Source organism: Grampus griseus (assembly GCF_964374135.1).
Source record: "Grampus griseus genome assembly, chromosome: 5".
Lineage (NCBI taxonomy): Eukaryota > Metazoa > Chordata > Mammalia > Artiodactyla > Delphinidae > Grampus > Grampus griseus.
Genome location: NC_138998.1, coordinates 139,900,870 through 139,925,182, shown reverse-complemented (window position 1 = coordinate 139,925,182; position 24,313 = coordinate 139,900,870). Strand labels below are relative to the sequence as shown.

Genomic DNA, 24,313 nt, shown 5'->3' with positions numbered 1-24,313 from the left:
CTGATTCCCACCTGGGCCATGCCTAGAGTTGAGGTGTCCTGATGACACCTGGGCCGGGAGTAGAACTCAAGAAGCACCTTCATGCCCACTTGAAAACTGATTAGAACTTGAGTGTCCAGGTTGTACACCTGGACCGCAAGTAGACCTCAGATGTCCTAGTTCCCACCCGGGCCATGCATAGAGCTCAGGTCTCCTGGTAACTCCTGGCCTAGGAGCAGAACTCAGGTTTCCCCGTGCAGCAGAATGCACGCGTCCGGGTGCCCACCTGGACCACAGGTGGAATTAGGCGTCCCAGTTCCCACCTGAGCCATGCGGAGAGCTAGGGTCTCCCGGTGACACCTGACCTTTTGCTGTGTCTCCTGCTTCCCTTCTGCTTGTGATCAGCCTACCTGACCCCTGTTCAGGGGTCTACCTCTGCCCTCCCACCACTGTAAATGCCCAAACAGGTCCGCATGGAGCACGGTTTGGCCTCTGATGTGGTGCCGTCCAGACTGGCCACTCAGCAGCCCCCCTTCTCTCTCACACACACACACGCTGACACGCAACCGGTGGATAACCAGCCCCCGGCCCGGCCCCTCGGCGGGCCGCGCTCGCCCCCAGGTGTTCCAGAAGGACGGGCACCCCGTGTGCTTCGACACCTCCAATGAGGATGACTGCAACTGGATGATGCTGGTGCGGCCGGCAGCGGAGCCCGGGCACCAGAACCTGACGGCCTTCCAGCACGGCAGCGACGTGTACTTCACCACCTCGTGTGACATCGCCCCAGGCACCGAGCTGCGCGTGTGGTACGCGGCCTTCTACGCCAGGAGGATGGACAAGCCCATGCTGAGGCAGGCCTGCCCTGGGCTCCATGGTACGTGGGGGCCCCTGTCGCCAGCGCGCCTGCCGTCCTGCCACCCCGCGGGACCCACGGCCCCTTGGCCGCACGCAGCAGCCCGGTGTTAGTGAGAAGAGTCGGGCCGGGCAGGCCCGCGGGCGTGGGGAGCACCGAGGGCTCGGTCCTGACACCACGTGGTGGGTCTGTAGGTCTGCTGGTTGAACATCTGGGCCGAGAAACCGTTAGAAGAGCTTGCCCCAGGCCAGGCGCTTGCTGGCGGGCAGCTCTGCCCCCAGCTCTGCGGCTTCACACGCGTCACTCACCCACCTGGTCCCTGGGGGTCAGGTTGTGGCCCCTGGGTTTGGGCAGAGGGAACGGAGCACAGAGAGGTTAAGGAAGCTTCCCTGAATCAGTGCAAAGAGTGACGGAATCAGGGTTTGCACCCGGATTCTGGCTCCAGTGCTGGTGCTAGCCACCTTCCAGCAGCCTTTTCCTGGAGGTCGGGGTGTGCGTGTGCATGTGTATACGCATGTGTGTGCCTGTGTAGCATGTGTCGTCAAAGAAAGGCCTAGTGGAGTCACGTGTGATTCACCCACATCCCTTTGGAAAAGCAAATCAGAATGCGTGTCCTGCTGACCTGGAGTCGGGGGATCACCTCGTGAAGGGGGCCTTTTCTACCCGCGCTCTGGGTCCTTGGGTGTTCATCCTCACCACCTGACCTTGAGGGACCACGTGAGGTGGCTCACACGTGGCACTACAACCTGGGAGAGCAGGGCTTTCATACGGCTCCACCTGGCCCTGCCCGGGGCAGCTTGTTGCTGCCAGGAAGATTACTTCCTGTGGCAGGACTTTCCTTCCGACCACCGAACAACAGGGTTCTGACAAGGAGGTGATCCCTCTTATTATGAGCACTGTGGGGTACAGACAGCTCCGTACAGGCTTGGGAGGTTCTGGTCTGTCCCATGTGGGCATCGTGGCGGAGGTTTGGGAGCTGCTTCCGGTGGGCTCACGTGGCAGTGTGAGAGAGGGAGGGAGGTATCCGTGAGGCATCCCAGACGAAGCACCACAAACCGGGGCTAAAACAAAGGAAACGTGTTGTCTCACAGTCTGGAAGCCTGGAGTCCAAGAAGCGGATTTCCCAGCTCTGGCGTTGCCGACAGCCCTCGGCGGTCCTGGAGTGTAGCTGCAGCTCCCCGTCCCTGCCTGGGTCTCTCCCTGTGCCTCTGGGTTCTCTCCTTATGAGGACACCAGTCACTGGATTCAGGACCACCCTCAACCAGTCTGACCCATCTTACCTTGGTTACCTCTGCAGAGACCCTACCCAAAGGTTCCAGGCGGACGTGAATTTCCAGGACCCCTCTTCAGTCACTGCAGGCTGGCTGGGTGGTGGTGGCCCGTGGAGCCTCTGGGGGGTGCTCTGGGGGTGACAGATGGCTGCACGTGGGGTCTGGTGGCAGGAGAGGGTTTGCATCTTCGCAGGGATATTTGCAGGGAGACTGGGCTTGATGCCCTTTTCTTTATTTTGATAGTAAAGGGGGCAGGAAGAATTTGAAGAGACCCTGCGTTTTTCACCAGACTGCTCTAGCCCCTAGGATTTGCTAAAACTGGGTACCTGGCCCTGGCCCTGCCCCTGCCCCTGGAGGCACCTGCAGTGGTACTCCACGGGGTCAGGAGTCATTTTCAAGCACCGAGGTGAGGCCACCTCCCTGGGTGCTGTCCAGGGTCACCAGGATCTTCCTGACCTGGCTTTCTCGTGGCGTGGATTCCTGACCCTGTGCGTGTCCCGGGACCAGCCCAGACTGCACGTCAGGGTTTGGCTTGTAGAGCCTGACCTTGTCAGTTGTGTGCTGGAGGTGGCATGCATGCCCGTCATGGCTCTCAACGTCAAAGTCAACACAGAGGTCACCTCCCCTTATCAGAGTTCCAGTTGTTGTTGGCCTTTTGCCTCCGGAGGGCTCTTGAATCTGGGGCTGCGTTGGAGAGCATAGATTTCATGAAATGAGCCCAGGACCGTGTTGTCCAATACCTGCCTCCGGATCCCGTTCTGACCGTTCTCAAGCAGGACACTGGGGTAGCTGTGGCCCTCCTCTGGGCTTCTGAGAATGTAGGGCGCTGTTCATAACCAGGCAAGCAGCGTGGCCACCCTACACTAGCTTCTGAATTGGGGAAATAAATAAGCAACTTAGGTACTCGAACAGTTTAGAAATAGCTTCTATGATCTTTTTCACTTTCTGTTTCGGGACAAATGTCAAGCACATATTTCTTGGCGACGTGATGAAAGTTCCTGACTACTGTTAACTAGCTGCTTAGTTGGGTTCCTTGTTTCTTTTCTTCCTGGGGGAGCCCCCTGCTGAGTGCCCGCTTGGCCCCGGCAGTGCTGCTGGCGCCAGTACCATTGCTGCACCTAGGGGCGTGGCAGCCGCCCTAGGACCCCCGCGTTGTCTCCTACCACCCTGGCCTCCTGCCCAGCCCCTTCCCCAAGCCCCTCTCCCCTGCCAGAGAGGCTTCTGGAACGCTGCTCCTGCCCCACCCATCCGGGTGCCCAGGGCCCAGGCGGTCTCAGGTGTGTGTTTTGAACACCTCACCCATCGGCAGCCGTGCGTTGGGAGTACTGGGTCACTGAGTGCCCACTTCTCAGTAACGGGAGCAGATGAGACCTGTGAGGAAAGGCCTGGAAACCCGTGGAAAGCTGGCTTTCTGCAGGATTCCGATTATCCAGATCTGACAGGTAGGGAGGTGGCTTCCCCTCTGCCCCTCCTGAGATGAGGCCGCTCCCCATCCCGCCTCTGGTCTGGACGCACCCGTGAGATCACACGGGGCCTTTGTGGCCAGCGCTGCACCCTTAGCCCGATGCGGGTGGGTCAGAGCAAGGTGAAGGGGCCTTAGGAACCAGCAGTTTGTTCCAGAAGCGTCCTGAGGGGGCCCGTGGGCAAGGAGCAGTCTGCCTCTACGTTATTCATAAACTTTCTAGGTGAGCGTCGGAACTGCTAAGACTCATTGGTTCTCTCTCTCTATGAATTTGCCTCAGACGTCCTTGTCATAGATGTTTGCCATAGAGATCGGCCAGTTTGTAGACTGGCAGAGGAGACTTTTAGATACAGAGGGAAGTGGGTTTCCTTCTCCCTGGCACACTCCTTTCAAAAATTAACCTGTTTTTTTTTTTTCTGGTAGTGGATTTACTTTTCTAATCACATGTTCTCCTTGAGCTCCCATTAAGGCTGGTTTCTCTTCTTTACACACACCTGGGCCCGTTGGCAGGTGAAGGAGTAGGCCCAGAAGCCCAGTGGTCTCAGCGGGCGGGTGCATGGGGTTCAGGGTCGGCTGTCAGCATCAGAGTTTCAAAATCACCTTTCTAGTGAAAAAAATGAAATATAAGTACATTTCATAACATTTGGGGAACTTTTAAATCACATATAACATCACCATCTTAACGACTCTTAATCTTTTTGATTAGCATTTTCTAATTGTTTTAAAAAACCAGCACTGTGGGCGTGTAGTTAACAAACAATAAAATAGCAATTTTAGGTGGACAGTTCAGAGTTTGGACAAATGTCTACAGTTGTGTGAGCTCCACCACAATCAAGATGTAGAACGTTCTCAGCACCCCAGACGGTTCCCTCGTACAGCTCTGTACTCCATCCCCTGGCGGCCAGCATCTACCCTCTGTCCCTGTAGTTCTGCCATTTCTTTTCCATCGTTTAAAAAGCCGTGCACTTCTGCGTGGTCGAGGTCTTGCTGTACATGCTGATGTACCACGTCATTGATCTTCATCACACGTTTTGCCGACCGTCCTACTGTGGGCCTTCTCCCTGTCTCTCCACTGCCAGCTCCTGTTTCATTTTGCATAGACACCTCTTTTGCTGGGCGTGTGAGTGGTTGGGATGAAGAATTGCCTTCTGACTGCTGGCTAATTTTTTCTTAAGTCTTTTTTTTTTTTTTTTTTTTTTTGCGGTACACGGGCCTCTCACTGCTGTGGCCTCTCCCGTTGCGGAGCACAGGCTCCAGACGCACAGGCTCAGCGGCCATGGCTCACGGGCCCAGCCGCTCCACGGCATGTGGGATCTTCCCGGACCGGGGCACGAACCCGTGTCCCCTGCATCAGCAGGCTGACTCCCAACCACTGTGCCACCAGGGAAGCCCAAGTCTTATCTTTGAAAGCTAATTTTTGGAAAATAGAGTACTGCCCTCGGTGGGAGGACAGCAGCCATGACTGCTTCTTCTAGTTAGTCCCGTTGACCTAGCGTTCAGGACACCAGGCTGAAGAGATGGGTTTCCTGCCGAAGGTCAGGTCACAGGTCAGGCCTATGTGAATTCCATTCCTGGGCAGGGACCTCGTGGTGGAGAGATGAAAAGAAACTGCATTTATTCCCGAGTGTCCACTGCCAGCTACCCCCTGCTCAGCCTCCTTCTCTGAAACTCTCCTGTGCAAGAGTGTTTTGCCCTCTTTAGAACGTGTGTGTTTGGGAAGGTGAGTGAGATGCAGGAATTTGGCCCTGATCTCCTGCTGATTCTCTTCTGTGGATTCCCAGAGATGGGTGCAGAGGAGAGCGGAGGCTGGGCCGCAGGGCACACCCCACAACGGCGCCCTGCTTCTGGGCTGCACAATCTCCACTCTTTCTGCTCTGGCTTTGGTATAACCAAAAATTTCATACTGCAGTTACATTTCTCTCTTCTTGTTATCTTACGGAGACTCAGAAAATGCCTGCAAACGGTTGTAGCAGTGGTCTCCGTCTGTTTCTTCTGTCCTTTGCAACCTTATCGCTGTGTTTTTTTTTTTTTTTTTTTTTGCGGTACGCGGGCCTCTCACTGTTGCGGCCTCTCCCGTTGTGGAGCCCAGGCTCCGGACGCGCAGGCTCAGCGGCCATGGCTCACGGGCCCAGCCGCTCCGCGGCATGTGGGATCTTCCCGGACCGGGGCACGAACCCGCGTCCCCTGCATCGGCAGGCGGACTCTCAACGACTGCGCCACCAGGGAAGCCCTTATCGCTGTTTTCTGACACAGACAGAGGCGTGCTTTTTCCTGGTTCTGAACGCGTGTGCAGTCGCTCTTCTGGATGGTTTTGCTTTGCGAGTGGCCCCGGAGGGTTGCGATGGGTCATGCGTGTCAACACAAGCTGCACAGAGATGGGAGTGGAGGTGGTGGTGAGGGCTGGTGGCCCCCGTCCAGCCCTGACAGGCTGCCACGTGGGGTTTAGCGAATCAGCTTCCTGGGCCAGGACATCACGAACATACCTTCACTTGGAATGTCCCCGTTACCAAGTCAGCTCGCACTGCTCACCGCACAAGCAGCCCGTAAATCGAGAGACCAGCTGGGGCAAGAAATGGCGACTTTATTGGAAAGCCAGCAGACCGAGGAGATGGTGGACCCGTGTCCCAAAGAACCAGCTGAGTTAGAATTCAGGCTGCTTTCATGCTAAAAGGGGAGGGAGTAAAATCAGGCATCTCCTGGTTCCGGTCAGGGGATGTTAATTTCCTCCTTCCTGCAGCCATTCACAGGTGAGCCTGGTCCGGATGTTTCCTGTGAGCCAAGCAAAGGTGTTTTAGCTTTACCGTCTTTACCTGGGAGGCAGGGTGCCCAGTGAGGGGCCATTAGGTATCATTTAAGCTTATAGGCAACATCCCTTTAGTGATTAACTTGTAACAGAATACAAAGGTTCTTCTCCATTACATCCCCAACTTTGAGATCTCACGAGAGCATCGGTAGTTTTTTTTGAAAAGGACCCTGAGCAACCAGGGTCTCTCTCTGTGTTCCATGGACCCTGGTCATCTCCCCCCGCCCCCAGACTCCCACGGGGGTGCCGGGAGGGCTAGGGGCACTGCCTCCGCAGTAAGCACCTGCCCCAGGCAGCTGTTTCAACCTAAATTCAATAAAAGTGAAAGTCCAGCTCCCCAGGGGCACTCGGCGCACGTGGCTGCCCCCCTGGCCGGCAGTTACAGAACATTTCTGTCACTGCAGAAAGCTCTGCTGGCCAGCGCTGGGCAGGAGCCGTGGCCACACCAGGGCGCGTGGCCTGGCTGTTTGGGGTTCCGCCCTTTCTTGTCACATGAGCCAGTGAGAGGTTGGGGAATTCGATGTGGGCCGTAGCATGCATTTTTTCTTTTCTTGAAGTTGTATGGGGGGGATGGTGTCTGGTCCCACCAGACTGGCTTCTGGGAGGAGGCCGTGTTTCCGTGACTGGTGACAGCCCTGCGTCAGGCCCTGGTTCCAGTGCTCTGTGCCCGGCTTCCTCATCTGTGAAATGGGGACATTCACGGGCACGAGCGAGTCCGTGTAGGTAAAACGCCGAGAACGGCGCCTGGAGCATTGGACCTGCTCCCAAGCGGTGACAGTTGTTACCGCTGTCATTGTCACCTCCTGTGAGGGCAGGTGTGCCCTGCACTGGGCTGGGCTGCACAGAGAGAGCAGCTGCTGGACCACCTCCCCCTCTTGTCTTTTGAAGCTGCAGGCACCCCAGAGAGCAGCACGCCAGTGGAGGCGGAACCCAGCCGGTGGGTGTGCAAGGTGTGTTCGGCCGCCTTCCTTGAGCTGCAGCTGCTGAATGGTAAGGGGCAGGTGCCTGCCCAGCCAGACGCCGGCGAGTCCCGCGCTGCGCTCCCCCTGACGTGCTCTGTCGCTTCCACGCCATCCCTCTGGGATGGTGGCAGAACACACGGGAGTTCCCTGGCTTTGCGGGAGCAGCTCAGCTCCCAGCCTGTGTCTTCCAGGCCTCCTCCCGGGATCTGTGCTTTGGCTTAAAGTTCTCTGCGTGTCTGGCAGCGAGGGGTCTTGTTTCCTTTCTCTGAAGCTCAGCAGAGCATTAGTTTGGTGTGGGGGACAGTCTCTATTTCTGTAGCCTTCCCAAGCATTCGCAGCCGGGTGGCCGCATCGTTAGCTTGTTCTGCTATGTGGCCAAACTTCCAAACGCTTCCCGTGACACGCAGCACGTAACGTTGTTTGCTTTAAAACTTTCCTTCCCTCATCCCTCACCCCTCTCCTTCCCTGGCCCCTCGAGGGCACTCGCGCTGCACAGTGGTCCTGAGCGTGGAACAAGTGGGGAGACAGCCGCCACTTCACACCGAGGCCTGTGTGAGCCAGTCGAGGTTGTCGATGGGAAGAATGGCTCCTTGGCCGAGTGTGCAGGCGGGCGCCAGTGGTCCCTGGAGGGCGCTGGTCCCCATCTGTCTCGTGGGTCACTCCTCCGTCCTCTTGCTGGTGCCCCGCCCTCCAGCCAGCCTGAGCCCAGCTCACCTTCATTCAGGGAGCATGGCCATCTCTGTCTGTTTCCTGTGTGTGGCCCAGTTATCTTTCCCTGGGAGGTCTTTGAGGTTTCTTCTGTTGAAAATAAAGGTTTTTGGCCTTCATGCAGTGTTTTGAAAGACAATTTTGTTCATTATGAATTGAATGTTTATCACTATTCCTCTTCAAAGGCTACATTTTAAAATAATTGTATTATATATTCATCGTAGAAAAATTAGAAAGCTTAAATGAGCTTTGAGAAGAATATAAAAGTCGCCTGTAAGGTCACCGTAGAGCGACCCACGTTACCTTTTCACTGTGTTCTTCCACAGTTTCTCTTTGCTCATACACGCGTACCCAGGCTTTTAGTTTTTACAAAACTGTACGTGATATTACAAAACTGCCCGGCTTCTGTCGCCTGACTGACTTTTTAAAATGGCGGTTGTGTTTGGTGCAGTGGAAATGCTGTCATTTTCAAAGCAGAAGAAATAACGTTTATTTGCCTCTGCAGAGGGCACCCTGTTAGCAAATAAAATTGAAAACAAACAAAATGGAGGTTGGGAGTGGACACCCTGCCTTATATGCCTTTGCTCCCCTGTCCTGCAGAGCACCTGTTGGGCCATTTGGAACAATCCAGGAGCGTCCCCCCAGCCGGCCAGCAGGATTCGGCGGCGGAGAAGGAAGCAGACGTGCCCCGGGGGGAGCCTCCCGCAGTTCCCAAGAGTGTCAGTGCCGCCAAAGAGCAGAAGAAAAAGCCTCGAAGGGGGAGAAAACCCAAAGCATCCAAGCCAGAGCAGCCTCTAGTTATCGTGGAAGGCGAGGAGCCCGCAGGTGAGGGGGAGGGGCCCGCAGGTGAGGCTGGTCCCAGTCCTGGGGTAGCAGTGAAGGGAATGGGGAGGGACCTGAGGCCATGTTGCCTCCATGCCGGGTAGCAAAACTCGGCACAGAGCCCTTCTCTTTCGCTGAAGCAGCTCTTCGCGCACGGCGACTCGCAGTGCGGTTGGCAGGCTGTGCCGGCTGTGACCTTTGACAAGCGCGTCCACCTGTGTAGCCAGATATCAGGACAGAGAGCATGTCCGTTCCCCCCAGCCGCTTCCCGGCTTGTCTCCGCGTGGACTGGCGTTCCCGTCCTGGGCACCGTCTCTGTGCCCCGTCTCTGTGCCCGGCATCTCCCGCACGGCGTGTAGGGGAGGCTCGTCCACAGCCGGGTCCCCGCTGCCTCTTCTCCTTTGCTGCCGAGCCGTGTTGGTCCATCATGTGGATGCCCCACCGTCTGCTCCCGTGTCCCCTGTGGACAGTCGTGCAGCTGGCCTCCAGGCCGTGGCTAAAGCCATTCTCTGACTGTACAGTAGCCTCAGTTGAGCTTGGAGTGACCTTGGGCCCTCATTCTCGGGTGTGGGATTCCCAAAATGCCATGTCCCCTCGGCCCTCACGTGGCCTCTGCCAGAAGTGCCTGGTGCCAGAGGATTCCTGGCGGGTCTCGCACGTAAGGACCAGACATGATGCTCAGACACTAGCGAGTCCCCTCACTACCTTCCTTACTGATCACTGGGCAGTTTTTCTTTTCGCCGTCTGCCGTAGCCCAGGATTTCTTTTGCGAGAGTGAGAAGAAATTTTTATCCTTTCTTGGAATTAAAGAGAATTCAGAGGAGCAGCCCTCACATAATGTTCTCAGGAGAAGTGGTTTAAACTTCCCCTGGACAGTTTCCCTGCTTCTCTATAAACAAGTAGAGGAGAAGAAGGTGAAAAGCTTATTAAATGATTATTTCACTCATTCTGAGTTGCATTAGGAAGATGTCACAGTAGGTGAAGTGGCTAAATCTTTTCATGTAACCTTCCCGTATTTCACTTGTCCAGAGGTTCAGGCCTGGGTCCCTATCACTGTGGTTATTTGATATTTGACTCTTGTACAAAATGATGATCTGCTTTTGAACATACTCAAGATGGCTTGTGTGATTACAAAAATTAATATTTCCAAATCTCTGTCAGGACAGAATTAGCTAGGTTATAAGGTCCCACTGTATGTCAAAGTGTTTCGGTTTTATGTGGTACGAAAGGGATTGAGATAGTGTCATGACTTAACCACAGATTATAACTCCAGTTTTGAGTTAAGAATAATATTTTGCTTTTCTAAATCTGCAGGTAAATGTGTGGATTCTAAACTATCGCTAGTTTTTTTGGTTTTTTTTCCCCCCGTGTCAATCTTGTGATCTGTGTCTGCCACGTTGGCCAGGCTGTGGCCCCTCGGGCCTGTCATCTTGGTTCGGGTGCGTTCCACCCCCGGCCCTGGTGATGACACGGCTTGTCCTGTCCCCTCCACACAGAACAAGTGGCAGAGATCATGAGCGAGGTCGAGCCTGTGGCTGCGTCGCCGGACGAACGGATCATGGAGCTGGTTCTGGGGAAGCTGGCCGCCACCCCCAGCGACGCGAGCTCAGTGCCAAAGTATGTCCCAGAGCAGCGCGTGGGCCCGGCTTCACAGGCAAAGGCGCCGTGGCGGCTAATCCATTCCAGAGGGAAGGCCGGATGAGAGGGGATGGTTTACTTCTTGTAGGAAACGTATGTGCTTGGGAAGCAGCAGGAGCTCTGGAGCCCAGGGGGTTAATAGCTCATCCACTGTGAAATAGCTTAAAATTTTAAAAACTATTTTTTACGGTAGTAAAATACACATAGTACACAATTTACCATCTTAATCGTTTTTAAGTGTACGATTCGGTGGTTTTAAATACATTCACCTTGCAGTGCAGCCTTCCACCCATCTCTGGAACTTTTTCATCTTCCCCAAACTGAAACTCCATACTTACGAAAAACACTGACTCCCTATCAGCCCCTCCCCAGCCCCTGGCACCCACCATTCTGCCTTCTGTCTCTGTGAAGAGCTCAGAGGAGGTACCTGTGTCTCCAGGGGCTTCATATAAGTGTTCTCACACGGTGTTTGTCTTTTTGTGATTGGCTTATTTCACTTAACGTGACGCCCTCGAGGTTCATCTGTGTCGTAGCAGGTGTCGGAATGTCCTTCCATTTTAAGGCAGAATAATATTCCATCATGTGGGATGGACCACATTTTGTTTATTCATTCTTCCATCAAGGACACTGGTGTTGCTTCTGCCTTGGCTGCTGTGAACAAATGCTGCTATGATAGGACAGTTTGTATTTAAATTTCTGTAAATTTAACACCTTGCTCTGTGTGTTTCCACTTTTTATGAACGAGGAAAATGTTTGTATTTTAGTTATTATTCTTAGGCAGTTTTTTGCCCTGGAGTTGAATAAGCTGGTGGCAGTATTTTTTTCCAGCCCTTTTCCCATGGGGCCAAAACGCGCCTGGTCCTTTAGGGTTCGGGAAGCCGTGGAAAAACTGAAAACAGAGCAGAGCAATGTCAGAAATGGTGAACCTGACCTACTTATTTATACTCCATCTTATTGCCCAGAGGGTTTCGGTAACTTACCGTCAGAAACACATTTCATAGGGAGAAGAAGTTTGAAAAATCAGGTTCGGGAAAAATATGAAACAGGGTAGAGGCAAGTGAAAAAAAAGAGAACAGTTATGGTTACTCCGGTCGGCACACAAACTGAGCTCCAGGCTTCCCGGTGGCCGGAGTTAACGCCCAGGGAGCTGAGTGGCCGGTACGGGAAAAGCTAACCGGTGGCACTGCGCGTTCAGCGTGTCTGTCCCTTCCAGGTGCCCCAAAGCTGCAGGGGTGCGCCTGAGCACGGCCCCCCGCTCTCGTGTCCGGCTAGGAGGATTTGCCAGGGCCTCTCTCCAAGGTGACTGTGACCTTGAACTTTTTTCTCCGGCCGCCCTGTCTCCCACCGGTCTCACCGGCTGGTGTGTCTAACCCAGCAGGTTCCCGCACCATCAGAGCGGCAGCATCACCCTCAAGAGGAGCCTGATTCTCTCGAGCCGCCACGGCATCCGGCGGAAGCTGGTGCGGCAGCTGGGGGAGCACAGGCGGGTCTACCAGTGCAGCATCTGCAGCAAGGTCTTCCAGAACAGCAGCAACCTCAGCAGGCACGTGCGCTCCCACGGTGAGTCCCCGCGACGTCGGCGCCGGGCGGCTGGGAGCCGGGCGGCGCGCCCCAGGCGGGCGTGTGGCCTCAGGGCGCCTGGAGCAGTGGCGTGCGGCTTGTCCCTGCTCGTCCCTTAGGCGACAAGCTGTTTAAATGCGAGGAGTGCACCAAGCTGTTCAGCCGCAAGGAGAGCCTGAAGCAGCACGTCTCCTACAAGCACAGCAGGAACGAGGTGGGTGAAGGACCGCTGCTGTCCAGTGACGGAGGAGAGCAGCCCGTTGGCGCTGATGAAGGAGTCACGGGGTGGGGGCAGCGGGAGCCGGAGCGGCCCAGGTGGGTAGGTGGGCGCCACCAGGGCTCGGGCCGAGCGAGAGGCCCGCGTGGGCAGCGAGCTCACCCGGGCGCGGGGCTCCCTTTCAGGGCAGGGGCACGGCCAGACAGGGCTCACGCTCTACGCTGGGCAGGAGGGTAGCGGGGGGAAGGGCCCGCTCCCTGAGGGGGCGCGTCCCAGCTGCCCCCGCTTCCCGCCCCGCCCCACCAGGTCGACAGCGAGTACAGGTACCGGTGCGGCACCTGCGAGAAGACCTTCCGCATCCAGAGCGCGCTGGAGTTTCACAACTGCCGGACAGGTGAGGGGCCCCGCCCGGCGCTGAGGCGCGGGTACCTGGCGGGGTGGGGACCAGGTGTTCCGGCAGAGGGTGAAGGTGGATTTAACAGGTGTCCTCACCTGTAACGTTCCCCTCCGTTCGGGGTGCTTCAAGCAGCTGTTACTTACTCTCAAGAGACCGAAACTTTCCCTTTAAAAGGGGATTTATTTCACATCCTGTTATTCCTCCGAAGCAGCCACATATGGCCCACGGTTGAGCCCGTGGTGAAGCAGGGGGGTTTCGTCGTCGCCGAGGATGGTGAGTGGTAGGGTTGCTCTGGGACCCGGTGAGAAGTCCTTGAAGAGATGGGGTCGCGGCTGGAGGGCTGGGCTTCCGCCTTGCTCTCGGCAGGAGCTTCCTCAGCCATCCGCTCCCCTCCCTCCGAGGACCCCGCCTGGGTCCAGGTGAGGGCCTTGCTGCTCCCTCGCACACACCGGCCTCCGCTGAGCCTGCCGCTGTCCCCAGTCCCCACTCGTGACACGGACCCTCGTCTGCTTGCGTGCAGCTGAAGCCGGCGTGCTTGGGCCAGCCGGCGGCCGGGACGGGTCTCTGGGCCTGGCCGAGGGTCTCAGGCCCCGTGTCTGGCCGAGCGTGCAGCTGGCTAGTGTACGCGATGTGTAAATCCCCGTGGACGGCCAGGGGACGGCTGTGCAGGAGCCCAGCCGGCAGGGGAGGCCCGTGTCCTGTCCCCGCGGCTCTTTGCCCTGTGCCCCGTGGGGGAAGGCGGGCGGCTGCGTTCCCACCCAGGGAGGATGGGGTTGGCGGAGGGTCGCTGTCGTCTTTTCGGCCCCCTCTTCTAGGCATCGTCGCACACCTGGGGGGTGGGTACCAGTGGCAGTCGGCTTAGAGACCTGCCAGGTTAACCTTTGATTCCGAACCCCCTTCCTGTCGAGCCCTCTGTGTGTGTCACCGGTCACTCTGTATCTCTGTGCTGGTTCTCGTTAGGGTGCCGGGGGGCCGGCCCGCATCTCAGGGCACCCTTACCCCGTCACCTAAATCGCCACTGCCCCTCCCTGCCGGTGGCCAGCACCCGCTCCTGCAGCCTCTGCAGTGTCCCTTCATTTGGTTCATCTGCTTGTTCCGCTTTGAGGGCTCCTGTTGGAAACTGCGGCTGGTTTCCTCCGTCCACAGAGCCTCGCTCCCAGGGCGGGGCTTTTCTGAGTGGCAGGTGAGTCTTGTCTCACCTGAGCTCCAGCTGCCCCGCATCAGTCACGGCATGAAGTGGCCTTGGAAGCTTCCGGGTGCGCTTCCAGGGGCTACACCACCTGCATTCCGCAGCCCAGGTGTTCCCAAAACCCGGGGAAAATCCACCAGTCTTGATGCCGTATCAGTCAGAGGACCCTCGAGCTGTGCTTATCGCCGGGCAGGATGGCGCTCCACGAGGCCACGCTCGGTTCTGCACGAGCTCAGTGGGTGGGCATCAGAGCGGAGGGTGATGCCCCTGTCCCGGCCCGGGTGTTTGCTGAGGCCCGCTGGAGGCTGAGGCAGAGAAGTTCTCTTCTTTTTATCTTTATTTCTCTGGACACAAATGAAACAGAAGGTACTAAGTCAAAGCAGCAGTTGCTACATGTCAGCAAAAAGTTCTGTTAAACCAGACGTTTGTCTGTCTTCGTTATATAGAAGTTAACAGAGCAGCAATGAATTGAAATGCAGTTTCTCCACAATTTCAAAGGTCAGAAGTTTTGGATGGAAGACAAAGGATAAACCTGGGAGCTGAGGTCATTTGTGTAATATATTATTTGCAGGCTGTTGTACTTTCTTATAATAGTGTTCACGTTAGGAGAATGTGTCTTCCGTAGACCATTGAAGTCAGGGATTTGTGTGAGGTTTGAAATGATGGGTCTGCTGGGCTTTTTCTCAAGCTTTCAGTCAGCAGGGCCTGTCCTGGGTGTGAGGTGGCCCTCGTCTGCCCTCGACCTTCCTGAGGGAGCTGGAGGAGAGCAGAGGCTCATGTCTAGGCCCTCAGGCAAGACAGGGTCTCCCTGGAAATCCCCTGTCCCGCCTCCGGGTGACCCTGTGCCCCCTCCTCCACCGGAGCCCACGTGTTGGGCTGCACCCCCAGGCCTGCAAGCCTTGGAGCTGCCCAACCTCGAGACCAAAGAAAGAGCCCAGAGACAGCGACAGAGACATCAATGGTTTATTGGACGGGGGAACCTTACACGTCCGAAACAAAGGTCCTGAAGCCGCACCCCGCCACGTGCAGAGGGCAGGCAGCACATGTCAGGCAGAGATCTTCCCCCCTCAGGGGAGAAGGAGGCTGCCCTTATAGGGGCAACTGACATCAGGTTGGCTCATCAGTTACCAGGGAAACCAGCGGCTGGGGCACACCCCTCCCCTCCCCTCAGGTCAAGGACCACCAGCAGGGCAGGTGTCTCCCTTTAATGAACTAGCAGAAAGGCAGAGCCTTCTGGCCTGAGGATTAGACAGTCACCAGCTGGGGCAGGGGGCGAGCAGTACAGGGGAGCGTGTAGAGGTGAGGCGGGCACTGGCTGGGCAGGGGGCAGACAGAGCGGGGCACAGCCATGCTGAGAGGCCTGACCATCCACCACATAACAGGTGTTTGTTCTCAGTTACTGCATTTTGCTAAAACATGAGTGTAGGCCTCGAGGGCAGCAGGGATTATGGCGGGGAGGGGCGAGAAGGTTGTCGTCCAGCACCTGCCTGGATTCCTGAACTGGTGACATGTGGACGCCATGGCAGGAAAAGCCACCGTGGTGACAGCCTGGCCCAGACAGCTGCTCCAGCTCTGCTGTCACCCGGCGAAGGCCACACCGGAGCTGTTGGGGATGGTTAGAGGTGGGTCCTCTCCATACGCTGGGAGGGACTCGACCCGTTAGAGAGAAGAAGCGAAAGTCCAAGGGCCGCGCTGCACCTTCCACGGCTGTCGGGTTCCTGGGCGTGTGGGCCACCTGCCCAGGAGGGAGGCTTACCTGTGTGGTTTAGCAGGCCCAGAGTGGGCGGGGTGTCCAGTGATCCCATGGAACGGCCCTGTAAGGCGCGGCCCTTCATCTCTGATGAGCAGAGCAGGATGGCCGATGCCCTCATCTCTGGTGGTCTCATTCCTAAGGATCCATGCCGAGGACATCTAGTAGGAAGAGCATCATTACATTACCTACAATATCAGAAATGATGAAGTAGGGCTTCCCTGGTGGCGCAGTCGTTGAGAGTCCGCCTGCCGATGCAGGGGACGCGGGTTCGTGCCCCGGTCCGGGAAGATCCCACATGCCGCGGAGTGGCTAGGCCCGTGAGCCATGGCCGCTGAGCCTGCGCGTCCGGAGCCTGTGCTCCGCAGCGGGAGAGGCCACAACAGTGAGAGGCCCGCGTACCGCAAAAAAAAAAAAAGATGGAGTAAATTACGATGTATGAACTGGGTGGAAAATTATGTAACCACTAAAATCAGCATGGAAATGCCTGCATGATAAGCACAGGTACCACACACACACAAACGCGTGTACAGGGGAGTGTGGATACCCCGGGGCCTCCACCTCGGGCTGCACATCGGGGTCCACCTGGCAGAAGTTAAACTGCTGAGGCCTGAGTCCCCGGGGACGCTGGGCAGAGTCTGAAGCCGGTTCGGTTGGAACAGCTGCCCGGGGGATGCTGCCCAACGTACAGGGCACAGGACAGCCTCCCGCAGCGATCCGGCCAGAGTGTCAGCAGCGCCCAGGCTGCGATTCCCGGACATGGGAGTCCGCTGTGCAGCAGAGTGAGGACCGCGATCAGTCACTGTAGAAAACGAAACTTGGCTCCGGCCTCCGGGATTGGCGCATTCAGCAAACATTTGCTGACTATGGGAAGTCAGTGGGCTTTAGCCAAAAGCCCAGAAATGAGGGTGACACGGTGTGACCTCAGGCCCTCGCTCTGGAGGGGGACGCACGCTGTCATGCCCACCCGCTCAGGTGACACGGGACGGTGTTCCCGGTGCTGCAGGACGGCCGTGGGCAGTGAGGGCTGACTTTCGGGGCTGGCGTAGGTGACGGACCCGTGGGCAGTTAACGTGTCCTGGCAGGAGCAGGGTGGGCGTGGTGGGGTTGAGGGCAGAGGACAAGTCTGAGTGGAGAGCGCTAACCAAGGCCCCGAGACCCCCTAAACCAGGGGTGGAGGCCGGGTGGCTGGGGCCAAGGCAGACAGCTGGAGAGGTGCGGGGCGGGGCAGATGCCCTGATGGCCCCTGTGCTTGTGCTCATGGGGGGCAGACCCCCCGGGCCTGGGGGGAGGGGACAGGACACCCCAGGGTCTGCCTTGGGCACCTGGAGGGAGAGAGCAGGTGGGGCCTGTCCGAGGCCCTGGTGGGGCAGTCTGGCCACCTTTGGGGAGGGACTGGGGAGGGACACCGGGCTGTGGGTATCTCTGAAGGCTTCAGTGTGGGGAGGGGGTGTTTGCTGGGGGTGGGTGCACTTCTCCCAAAGGTGACCTAGGGACCAGACGGTTTTGTTTACAGGTGGGAGACATTGGGGATGTCTTTGTGCGATGGGGGAGGAGCCTGTGGAGGGCACGTGGGAGGGGAGGGGCAGGCGATGGGTGGACTTCGGAGGAGCGGTGGGGCGGGGCAGGAGGCCGCTCATCTGACGCTGCGGGAAGGAGGGGCCGGCGCCGCGGTCAGGTTGGCTGAGGGGGTGAGGGCCAAGGACAGCTGTGGTCCAGCCGCTTTCCTTGCCACGAGTCCCCAGATGCTGTGGGAGGCTTGTGGCGCCAGGGAGGAAGGAGGTGAGCTACCTGTTTGCTCTGCACGCTGCTCAGGCCTGGCTTGGCAGGGGGCTTCGTCGGCTCAGGTGGTGCTGTTTCCTGGCCCCACCCTCCTCCTGTGCCTCGTTGCCGGTCCCACGGCCATGATGTTGAGCCTGTAGTCGGTGTCATGTACCTAAAAGTTGCTGTGTGTTTCCCTGCTTCCTCGACAGATGATAAGACGTTCCAATGTGAGATGTGTTTCAGATTCTTCTCCACCAACAGCAACCTTTCCAAGCACAAGAAGAAGCATGGGGACAAGAAGTTTGCCTGTGAAGTCTGCAACAAAATGTTCTACCGCAAGGACGTCATGCTGGACCACCAGAGGAGGCACCTGGAAGGTGAATGCGCCTGCCGGGGAGGGGGCGGGGCTCACGCTGGCCCCGTCTCTGTGGGCGCCTGTTGGCGAGGCACCACCTGACGGGAATTGGCTCAGGCATCCAGAGGTCCTGATGGGGGATTAGAGCATCACGTGCGAGTGGGAACGGTTGGAAACGCCCCAAACGCTCCGCAGCGGGAAAGTTAGGAAAACCAGACTCTTTGTAGGACTGAATTTTATCAGTCACCAAAATCTTTTTGTTTTCAGAGAGCTTAATATTGTGAGAAAATGCTTTCCATACGAAAGTAGGAGGAAAGCAGTGTATGAAATGTCACACGGGGTGTGGTGCACTCTCAGCCGTGTGCGTGGGACGGAACGTTTCAGGCGGAGGCTGTTTGGGGCCGTGAGTGATTCTGCCCTTGTTCCTGTTTCCCCAGGGACCCCCGATGACCCTCGCCATTTGCGGTGGGCTTGGGGTGCCTGAGGGCTGCCTGTCGTGTGGTGGGTTTACGAGAGGCCAGCGCAGGAGAAAGATGGACTTCAGTGGGGTCGCTAATGGGGGGGAAGGTGGGAGGCAGCACAGTGAGGGATGAGGTGGGGGTGCGGGCGACCCCACAGGGCAGACCCTGAGCTGTGCAGGGGAAGGCAGGGGCCCTGAGAGAAGAGAGAGACCGGGACCTTGGGCCACAGGTGTGTCCTGAGCACCTACCCTACCTGGGAGGCTTTCTCAAAGACCCTCTGCTCAGACAGACCCTCTTTCAAAATAGCATTTTAGTTTTAGTGATCTTGACATTTTAGTTTTTTACCCTAAAACCCACTGCCCTCTTGCTGACCAGCCTCTGTAAGAAGCACGCACTGACCAGAGCACCTTGTTATAAAAGTTTGAAAAAAAAATCGTTTTACAAAGAATTGAAAATGAAGTATACGCTTGTCGGGGGGAAAAGGTCAGAAAACGAAGTTGTACGTGAAGTCTGACCATTGCATGCAGCTGTGCGTGTACACGTGTCTTCGTGGCTTTTAAAACAAGCCTGGAGTCAGGTCACGTCCTGCGTCACCTTTGCACTCTGCCTTTTTACCTGGCCCTTCTTCACGTGGGTTCATAAGCTCCACCCCCTTCCCTCTGTGATCCAGTGCTGCACTTAGCGCCTGGTGTCCACTTAGTGGCCGGGTGGCCTTGGTCATGCTGCTGGGCCTCAGTGTCCTCACCTGTGTTGTGGGGATGGCCATTGTGCCGACCTGCTGGGCTGGTTGAACTGGACCCTGATGATAAAGCCCCAGGCGGGCCCGTAAGTGCCGCCATTACTGCCGGAAGTCAGGTGTTTCCTGATCGACAGATACGTGGGTTGCATCTTACAACTTTATCTTACAACATTTTACAGCTGACGCACTCAGATCATTTTCCTCGGGAATGAGCGAATGCTGTGTGGCCGTTCCATGGTTTTTCCCTCTACACTGAAGCGTAATCCACGCCCAGTACAGACCTGTGTGCTTTACGCCGCTGGGGGCTTTCTGGGGAGTCACGTACTTGTCTCCAGGCCAGCGAGCTGGCCGTTCTTGAGCCCAGCTGTGCAGGAATGTCCCAGAAGGACGGGTCAGTGGTGTAGAGAGAGACCGTGGGAAGGAACTTCTCTCTTTCTTTTATTCAGAGATTCCCTGTTTCCTGAGAACTTCTAAGTCTGTTTTGATCCCAATTATGATCACTTTTGCCTTAAAACCATAGAAATTTATTATTTTCTGGCTTTTTACCTTGATCCTTACTGGGCTGATTTACTCTGAAGGATGAAGTTAGCACCTTTTTAATAAGAATGCCCTCCTACGCACAGACGCCTCTGAGAACCCCCGTCCCTGAGCACAGATACCTCCCTGACCAGTAGCTCATTCTGACTCCTGCGTGGAAAGCTCAGGACACTTGCTGCCCTTGGATTGCCAAGTTTCAGGTGCGGCCCGGGCTCCGGAGTCGGTGGTGCGGGCCGCCTGCCCTCCCTCCCGGGTCGCGTGTCGGAGCGCCGGTGCGTCATGGACGAGTGACCCGCTCGCTCCTTTGTCCCACCCGTGGGCAGCCCTGTCCTCCATCAGCTGGAGGTGACCCTGGCTGATGCGGGAAGGTCTCCTGTGTACTGACTCTCTCGGCCGGGGGGCGGGGCGTTTCAGGAGTGCGGCGGGTGAAGAGGGAAGACGCGGAGGCCGGTGGTGCCGAGAACCTGGTGCGCTACAGGAAGGAGCCTTCGGGGTGCCCGGTGTGCGGCAAGGTAACGCAGGCTGGGGCCGGGGCCCGGACACAGCTCACCTTTTCTTATGGGAAGGCTCAGAGCTCTATGCACTGCGTGTGGCGGGGGCGGGGGAAGGTTAAGGTCGCGTGGGTACTTGGTGTCCCGAGCCGCGGCGTCCCCTCACTTGGTGCTCTGGTCATCTGCTCTCCTGCTGTGGAGGAAGGAGCTCAGCCTTGTCTCCCTTCGGCCACGATTTTCCACTAGTGCCACCCCGGCACGAACACTCCACCTCCAGCGCCCCGAGCCACATGCCTCTGGCGGAGACGGGACGTCCGGGTTTATTTTCCTGGCCAGCACTGGTCCCCCCGCAGCATTTCCCGGTGAGAGACTGACGGAGCCACAGCCGCATGCTCTGTGCCCAGTCCACGGATGCCAGTGCCCCGAGCGAGCAGATCTGTCCGGGGTGTCGGGCTGGCCGTCAGAGGGCATTGACTCCTCAGCAGGCCCTAAACGTCCGGAGTACACTCCCCGTCCGAGCAGCCCCGGGCCGCGTCAGCCCTGCACAGGGAACCCTGTCCGGGCGCGGCCATCCAGGCCACGTCAGCGCACCACGTGAGATGGCGGTGGTCTTTGCGCACAAACGCCTGGTCTCGGCTGGAGGGGCGGTTGCTCGTTCCCTTAGGCTCACCTCCCGTGACTCGGCTCTCCCAGGTTCTCAGCCACGCGCAGCCCACGTGAGCCACGTGGTCCTGGAGTGACAGCAGCCACCGGAAGTGAAGGCCCGGTGCACGGCCAGCTGTGACTCGGCCCAGCCAGCTGGCACGTGGCAGCATTGCCGGATCTTTTGACCTTTTCAAGAGAACACAGAAACCCGTGTTTTTATGGGAAATTTCCTGATTTTTTTTCAAACCACAAAGCAACAGGTCTGCAGGGTAGCGTGGCCTGTGGGCTCCACGCTGGGGCTCTGACTTAGTGTGGGTTTGGGGGCTGGAGGCGGGAGTGGAGCTGGGGTAACGGAACACACGCCTGAGCCCGGGTGGCCAGGCCGGGCCGCTCCCAGGCAGGGGTGGGTGGAGGCTGCCCCGTGTTCACGTGTCCCACTCATTCTGCCCACTGACCACCGGCTCTGAGGAGTGGTGGCACCGTGTCCCTTCCATGTCCCTGGGAGATGGTGTACGTGAAACCAGCCAGCCGTGTGACTGACGTTCAGACACCTTTTATTCTGTGAAATGTTCACTGAACACTCACGGAGGGGCCAGGCAAGAGGCGAAAGGTCTCTCAGTGGCACATGGCTCGGGGTGCTGGAGATGGAGTGTTCGTGCCGGGGTGGCACTAGTGGAAAATCCTGGCCGATGGGAGACAAGGCTGAGCTCCTTCCTCCACAGCAAGAGAGCAGATGACCAGAGCCTGAATGTCTCTAGAACTGAATTCTTCATTGCTTCCAAGTATCCCGTCTCCAGCCCCATCTGCCTGGAGAACACAGATGCCGGGGGACACCTGCAACCTCCATCCCTCCCTGGAGGCCCATCTTCCTGCCCTGCTGACTCCTTTTCCCGCCCAGCCTGCCTGGGCTGTGGTCTCAGGGCTGTTGGCCGCAAGTCACCTGCAGATCTTGAAAAGCAGTGTCCGTGAAGGCATTAGCCTCTGTTCCCCGTGAACCGTGTCCCTTTCGTTCATGGAGTGTTCTCTTCCTGAGACCACGCGTGGTCGGGCTGAGCTCTAAGGAGGCCTGCTCTCCAGGTCACTCGGCCACTGGGGCGCAGGCCGTTCTCTCAGATCAGTGCGGGCCCTGGGGGTCATCTCTGCTGCTGGTTTTGTCCACTGAGCTCTGCTGGTGGACGCACAGCTGCACCTGGCCTGTGGGCAGCAGAGGGGACACCCAGTGGATGAGTACTAGGTGAATGACCGAGTCTCCACACTCATCACTTTAGACAGGAAGCGCTGAGAAACTGGGGGAGGCGGTGTGAGTTGTGCATGAAATACGGAACACCCACTGAGGACATAACTCTTGACATCCGCTTTCGGAAAACTGCAGCTGTTTCTGTGACAGCCTTCTTGGTAGGCCCCATCCTAGTGAAATATTTAAGTGAGCTGAACGAAATTGAGCAGAATACTGTTTATGGTGAAGACTAGACAACGGTTAATTCTGTACTATAATGTAAGCACCAATTTAAACGGTCAGACGGTCAGGATTCTAGCACCACGTGACTATTTGTGTCTCCAACACTGAGGAGTTGCTGCAGCTCAAACCCTGGAGGGAAGCTGCGTTTTTGTGCCCACTTATGGCCTCCCCGTGGGCCGGGCACGCACGGTCCCAGGCTTCTCCGAGCCGGCTCTCCTCCCCACAGGTGTTCTCCTGCAGGAGCAACATGAACAAACACCTGCTGACGCACGGCGACAAGAAGTACACCTGTGAGATCTGCGGGCGCAGGTTCTTCCGCGTGGACGTGCTCCGGGATCACATCCACGTCCACTTCAAGGTGGGCTAGTGTCCCCCTTCCCGGGCTGCACGGGGGGGCGGGGCCGGCCCTCGTGGTCAGCGTGGCCACCTTGCCGCTCTTCCGGTGAGCTCTCTGGAGTCTTCTTGCCGCGTCTCCTGAAGCCCACCTGCTGGGCTCGCGTTAAAACCCCTCCGTGCTAGGCACCTCCCGGGAGAAGAATGAGGGTCGAGGGGACGGGGGGCATTTGCTTCCCTCCCTGCCTTTGAGGAACGTGAGACGGGAGCTTGTGGGTGTGGTGGGGAGAGGAGTGAGGATTCGGGGTCATGGCTGCGGGGTTGGGCGGGGGAAGAAGTGCCGATCCAGGGAAAAGGAGGGAGGGGTCGGTGGTGACGAGGCCCACGTGAGGACGTGAGGACGCAGAGCACGCCCTCCAGGCGCATCCCAGCTCGGTGACTGTTCCCAGCAGCTCCAGCCCTGGCGTTCACAGTCGCCTGGACGTGAGCAAAGCCTGATGGCCCCACCGTCAGGGGGTGGGGTGTCCCAGGTGACCCAAGGGCACGGTTTCTGCATCCGGCCTACAAATCCCCGGTTAAAGCTCGCGCCAAGCGTGTCAGAAATTGGACGCGGTGACTGTTTGCCAGGACATCGCGCTGATGGACGACCAGCAGAGGGAGGAGTTCATCGGCAAGATCGGGATCTCCTCGGAAGAAAACGATGGTACTTCCGACGAGAGCGCAGACTCGGAGCCTCACAAGTACAGCTGCAAAAGGTGTCAGGTAACTGGACCTGCAGCCTTCCGGCCCTGGGGCTGCAGGGCTCTGGCATTGGGGGGGCACCTCACAGATGTCCCGGAAGGCGCCCCAGGTCTTGTCGCATCTCAGGGATGTTGGATACGGGTCTCACCGCCATCAGGGGACCACTGTCTCAGAATCAGTGTGGTCCACACGTGCCTGTGTGGCTGACCGGTGGGGATCCGTGTCCACGAAGGTGGGTGCAGGCCAGGGCTCCTCTGTCCTCCGCCTGCCCCCCACACGGCAGGGACCCTTGCTTAGAGGCTGGGGGTGCGGTGAGTTTTCAGCAGTTTTGCTGTACGGCTTCACTGCTCTGGGAGCTGTGGTTCACCACGGCCGAGCAGGTCCCTGCGTTCTCCCTGGGCGTTCGCACCCGTGGGCTCGGCACAGCACCTGAACGTGCACCTGTCAGGGCCTTCAGGCTTGGGGGAGAGATGGGGTCAGGTGGGCGGAGAGGAGGGGCGTTCTGGAAGCTGGCTGGGGGGGGTGGGGGGCGCGGGACCTGCCGGCAGGTCCAGGAGGACCGGAGTCTGCTTCCTGTGCTCCCCCCGCTTCATGATTTTGCCCACCGCTGGCCCTGCTCTCGGGAGTCCCCCCTCTCCTGCTGGGAAGCGGGCTCTCTCCGGCGTCCAGGGCGCCTGGGTGGCGGCAGCGCAGCGTTGGCCGCGGGGATCCGGGCTGCGTGCTCACGAGAGCAGTGTGCGTGTCCACAGCTCACCTTCGGCCGCGGGAAGGAGTACCTGAAGCACATCATGGAGGTGCACAAGGAGAAGGGCTACGGCTGCAGCACCTGCCATCGGCGCTTCGCCCTGAAGGCCACCTACCACGCCCACATGGTCATCCACCGCGAGAACCTGCCTGACCCCAACGTGCAGAAGTGAGGCCCCCCCGGGCAGGGGCTCCCTGGTCTAGGGTGGTGCGGAGGGAGGGCTGGCTTCCTTGCAGAGAGGCAGGTGCCCAAATCAGCCGTCTGGAGCGTAGAGCAAGTTCTCCCTCCTTCGGGGGCCCTGGGCGGGTCTGGGGGAGGCACTGGCCTCGCTCCTTCGTGGGTCCTCAGGCGTCTCCCAGGTTGCACGCCTTCCCAGACCCCCGGCACAGTGGGCCACGTTGCAGCCCTGCCTCCATACGACCAGAGCCCCTT

The 24,313-nt window shown here is 57.9% G+C and overlaps 1 protein-coding gene across 1 annotated transcript in view; it reads left to right on the top strand.

The window, feature by feature from the left end:
- Nucleotides 1–24,313, top strand: part of PRDM15 (PR/SET domain 15) — a 41,576-nt gene that overhangs the window by 3,925 nt on the left and 13,338 nt on the right. The window contains 14 exon segments of the mRNA XM_082655420.1: nucleotides 601–853; nucleotides 7,257–7,358; nucleotides 8,639–8,863; nucleotides 10,357–10,477; nucleotides 11,877–12,058; nucleotides 12,178–12,272; nucleotides 12,582–12,669; nucleotides 13,488–13,509; nucleotides 13,511–13,545; nucleotides 17,585–17,752; nucleotides 19,882–19,979; nucleotides 22,289–22,420; nucleotides 23,023–23,157; nucleotides 23,886–24,049. Coding sequence (XP_082511546.1) covers nucleotides 601–853; nucleotides 7,257–7,358; nucleotides 8,639–8,863; nucleotides 10,357–10,477; nucleotides 11,877–12,058; nucleotides 12,178–12,272; nucleotides 12,582–12,669; nucleotides 13,488–13,509; nucleotides 13,511–13,545; nucleotides 17,585–17,752; nucleotides 19,882–19,979; nucleotides 22,289–22,420; nucleotides 23,023–23,157; nucleotides 23,886–24,049 — 1,820 coding nt within the window.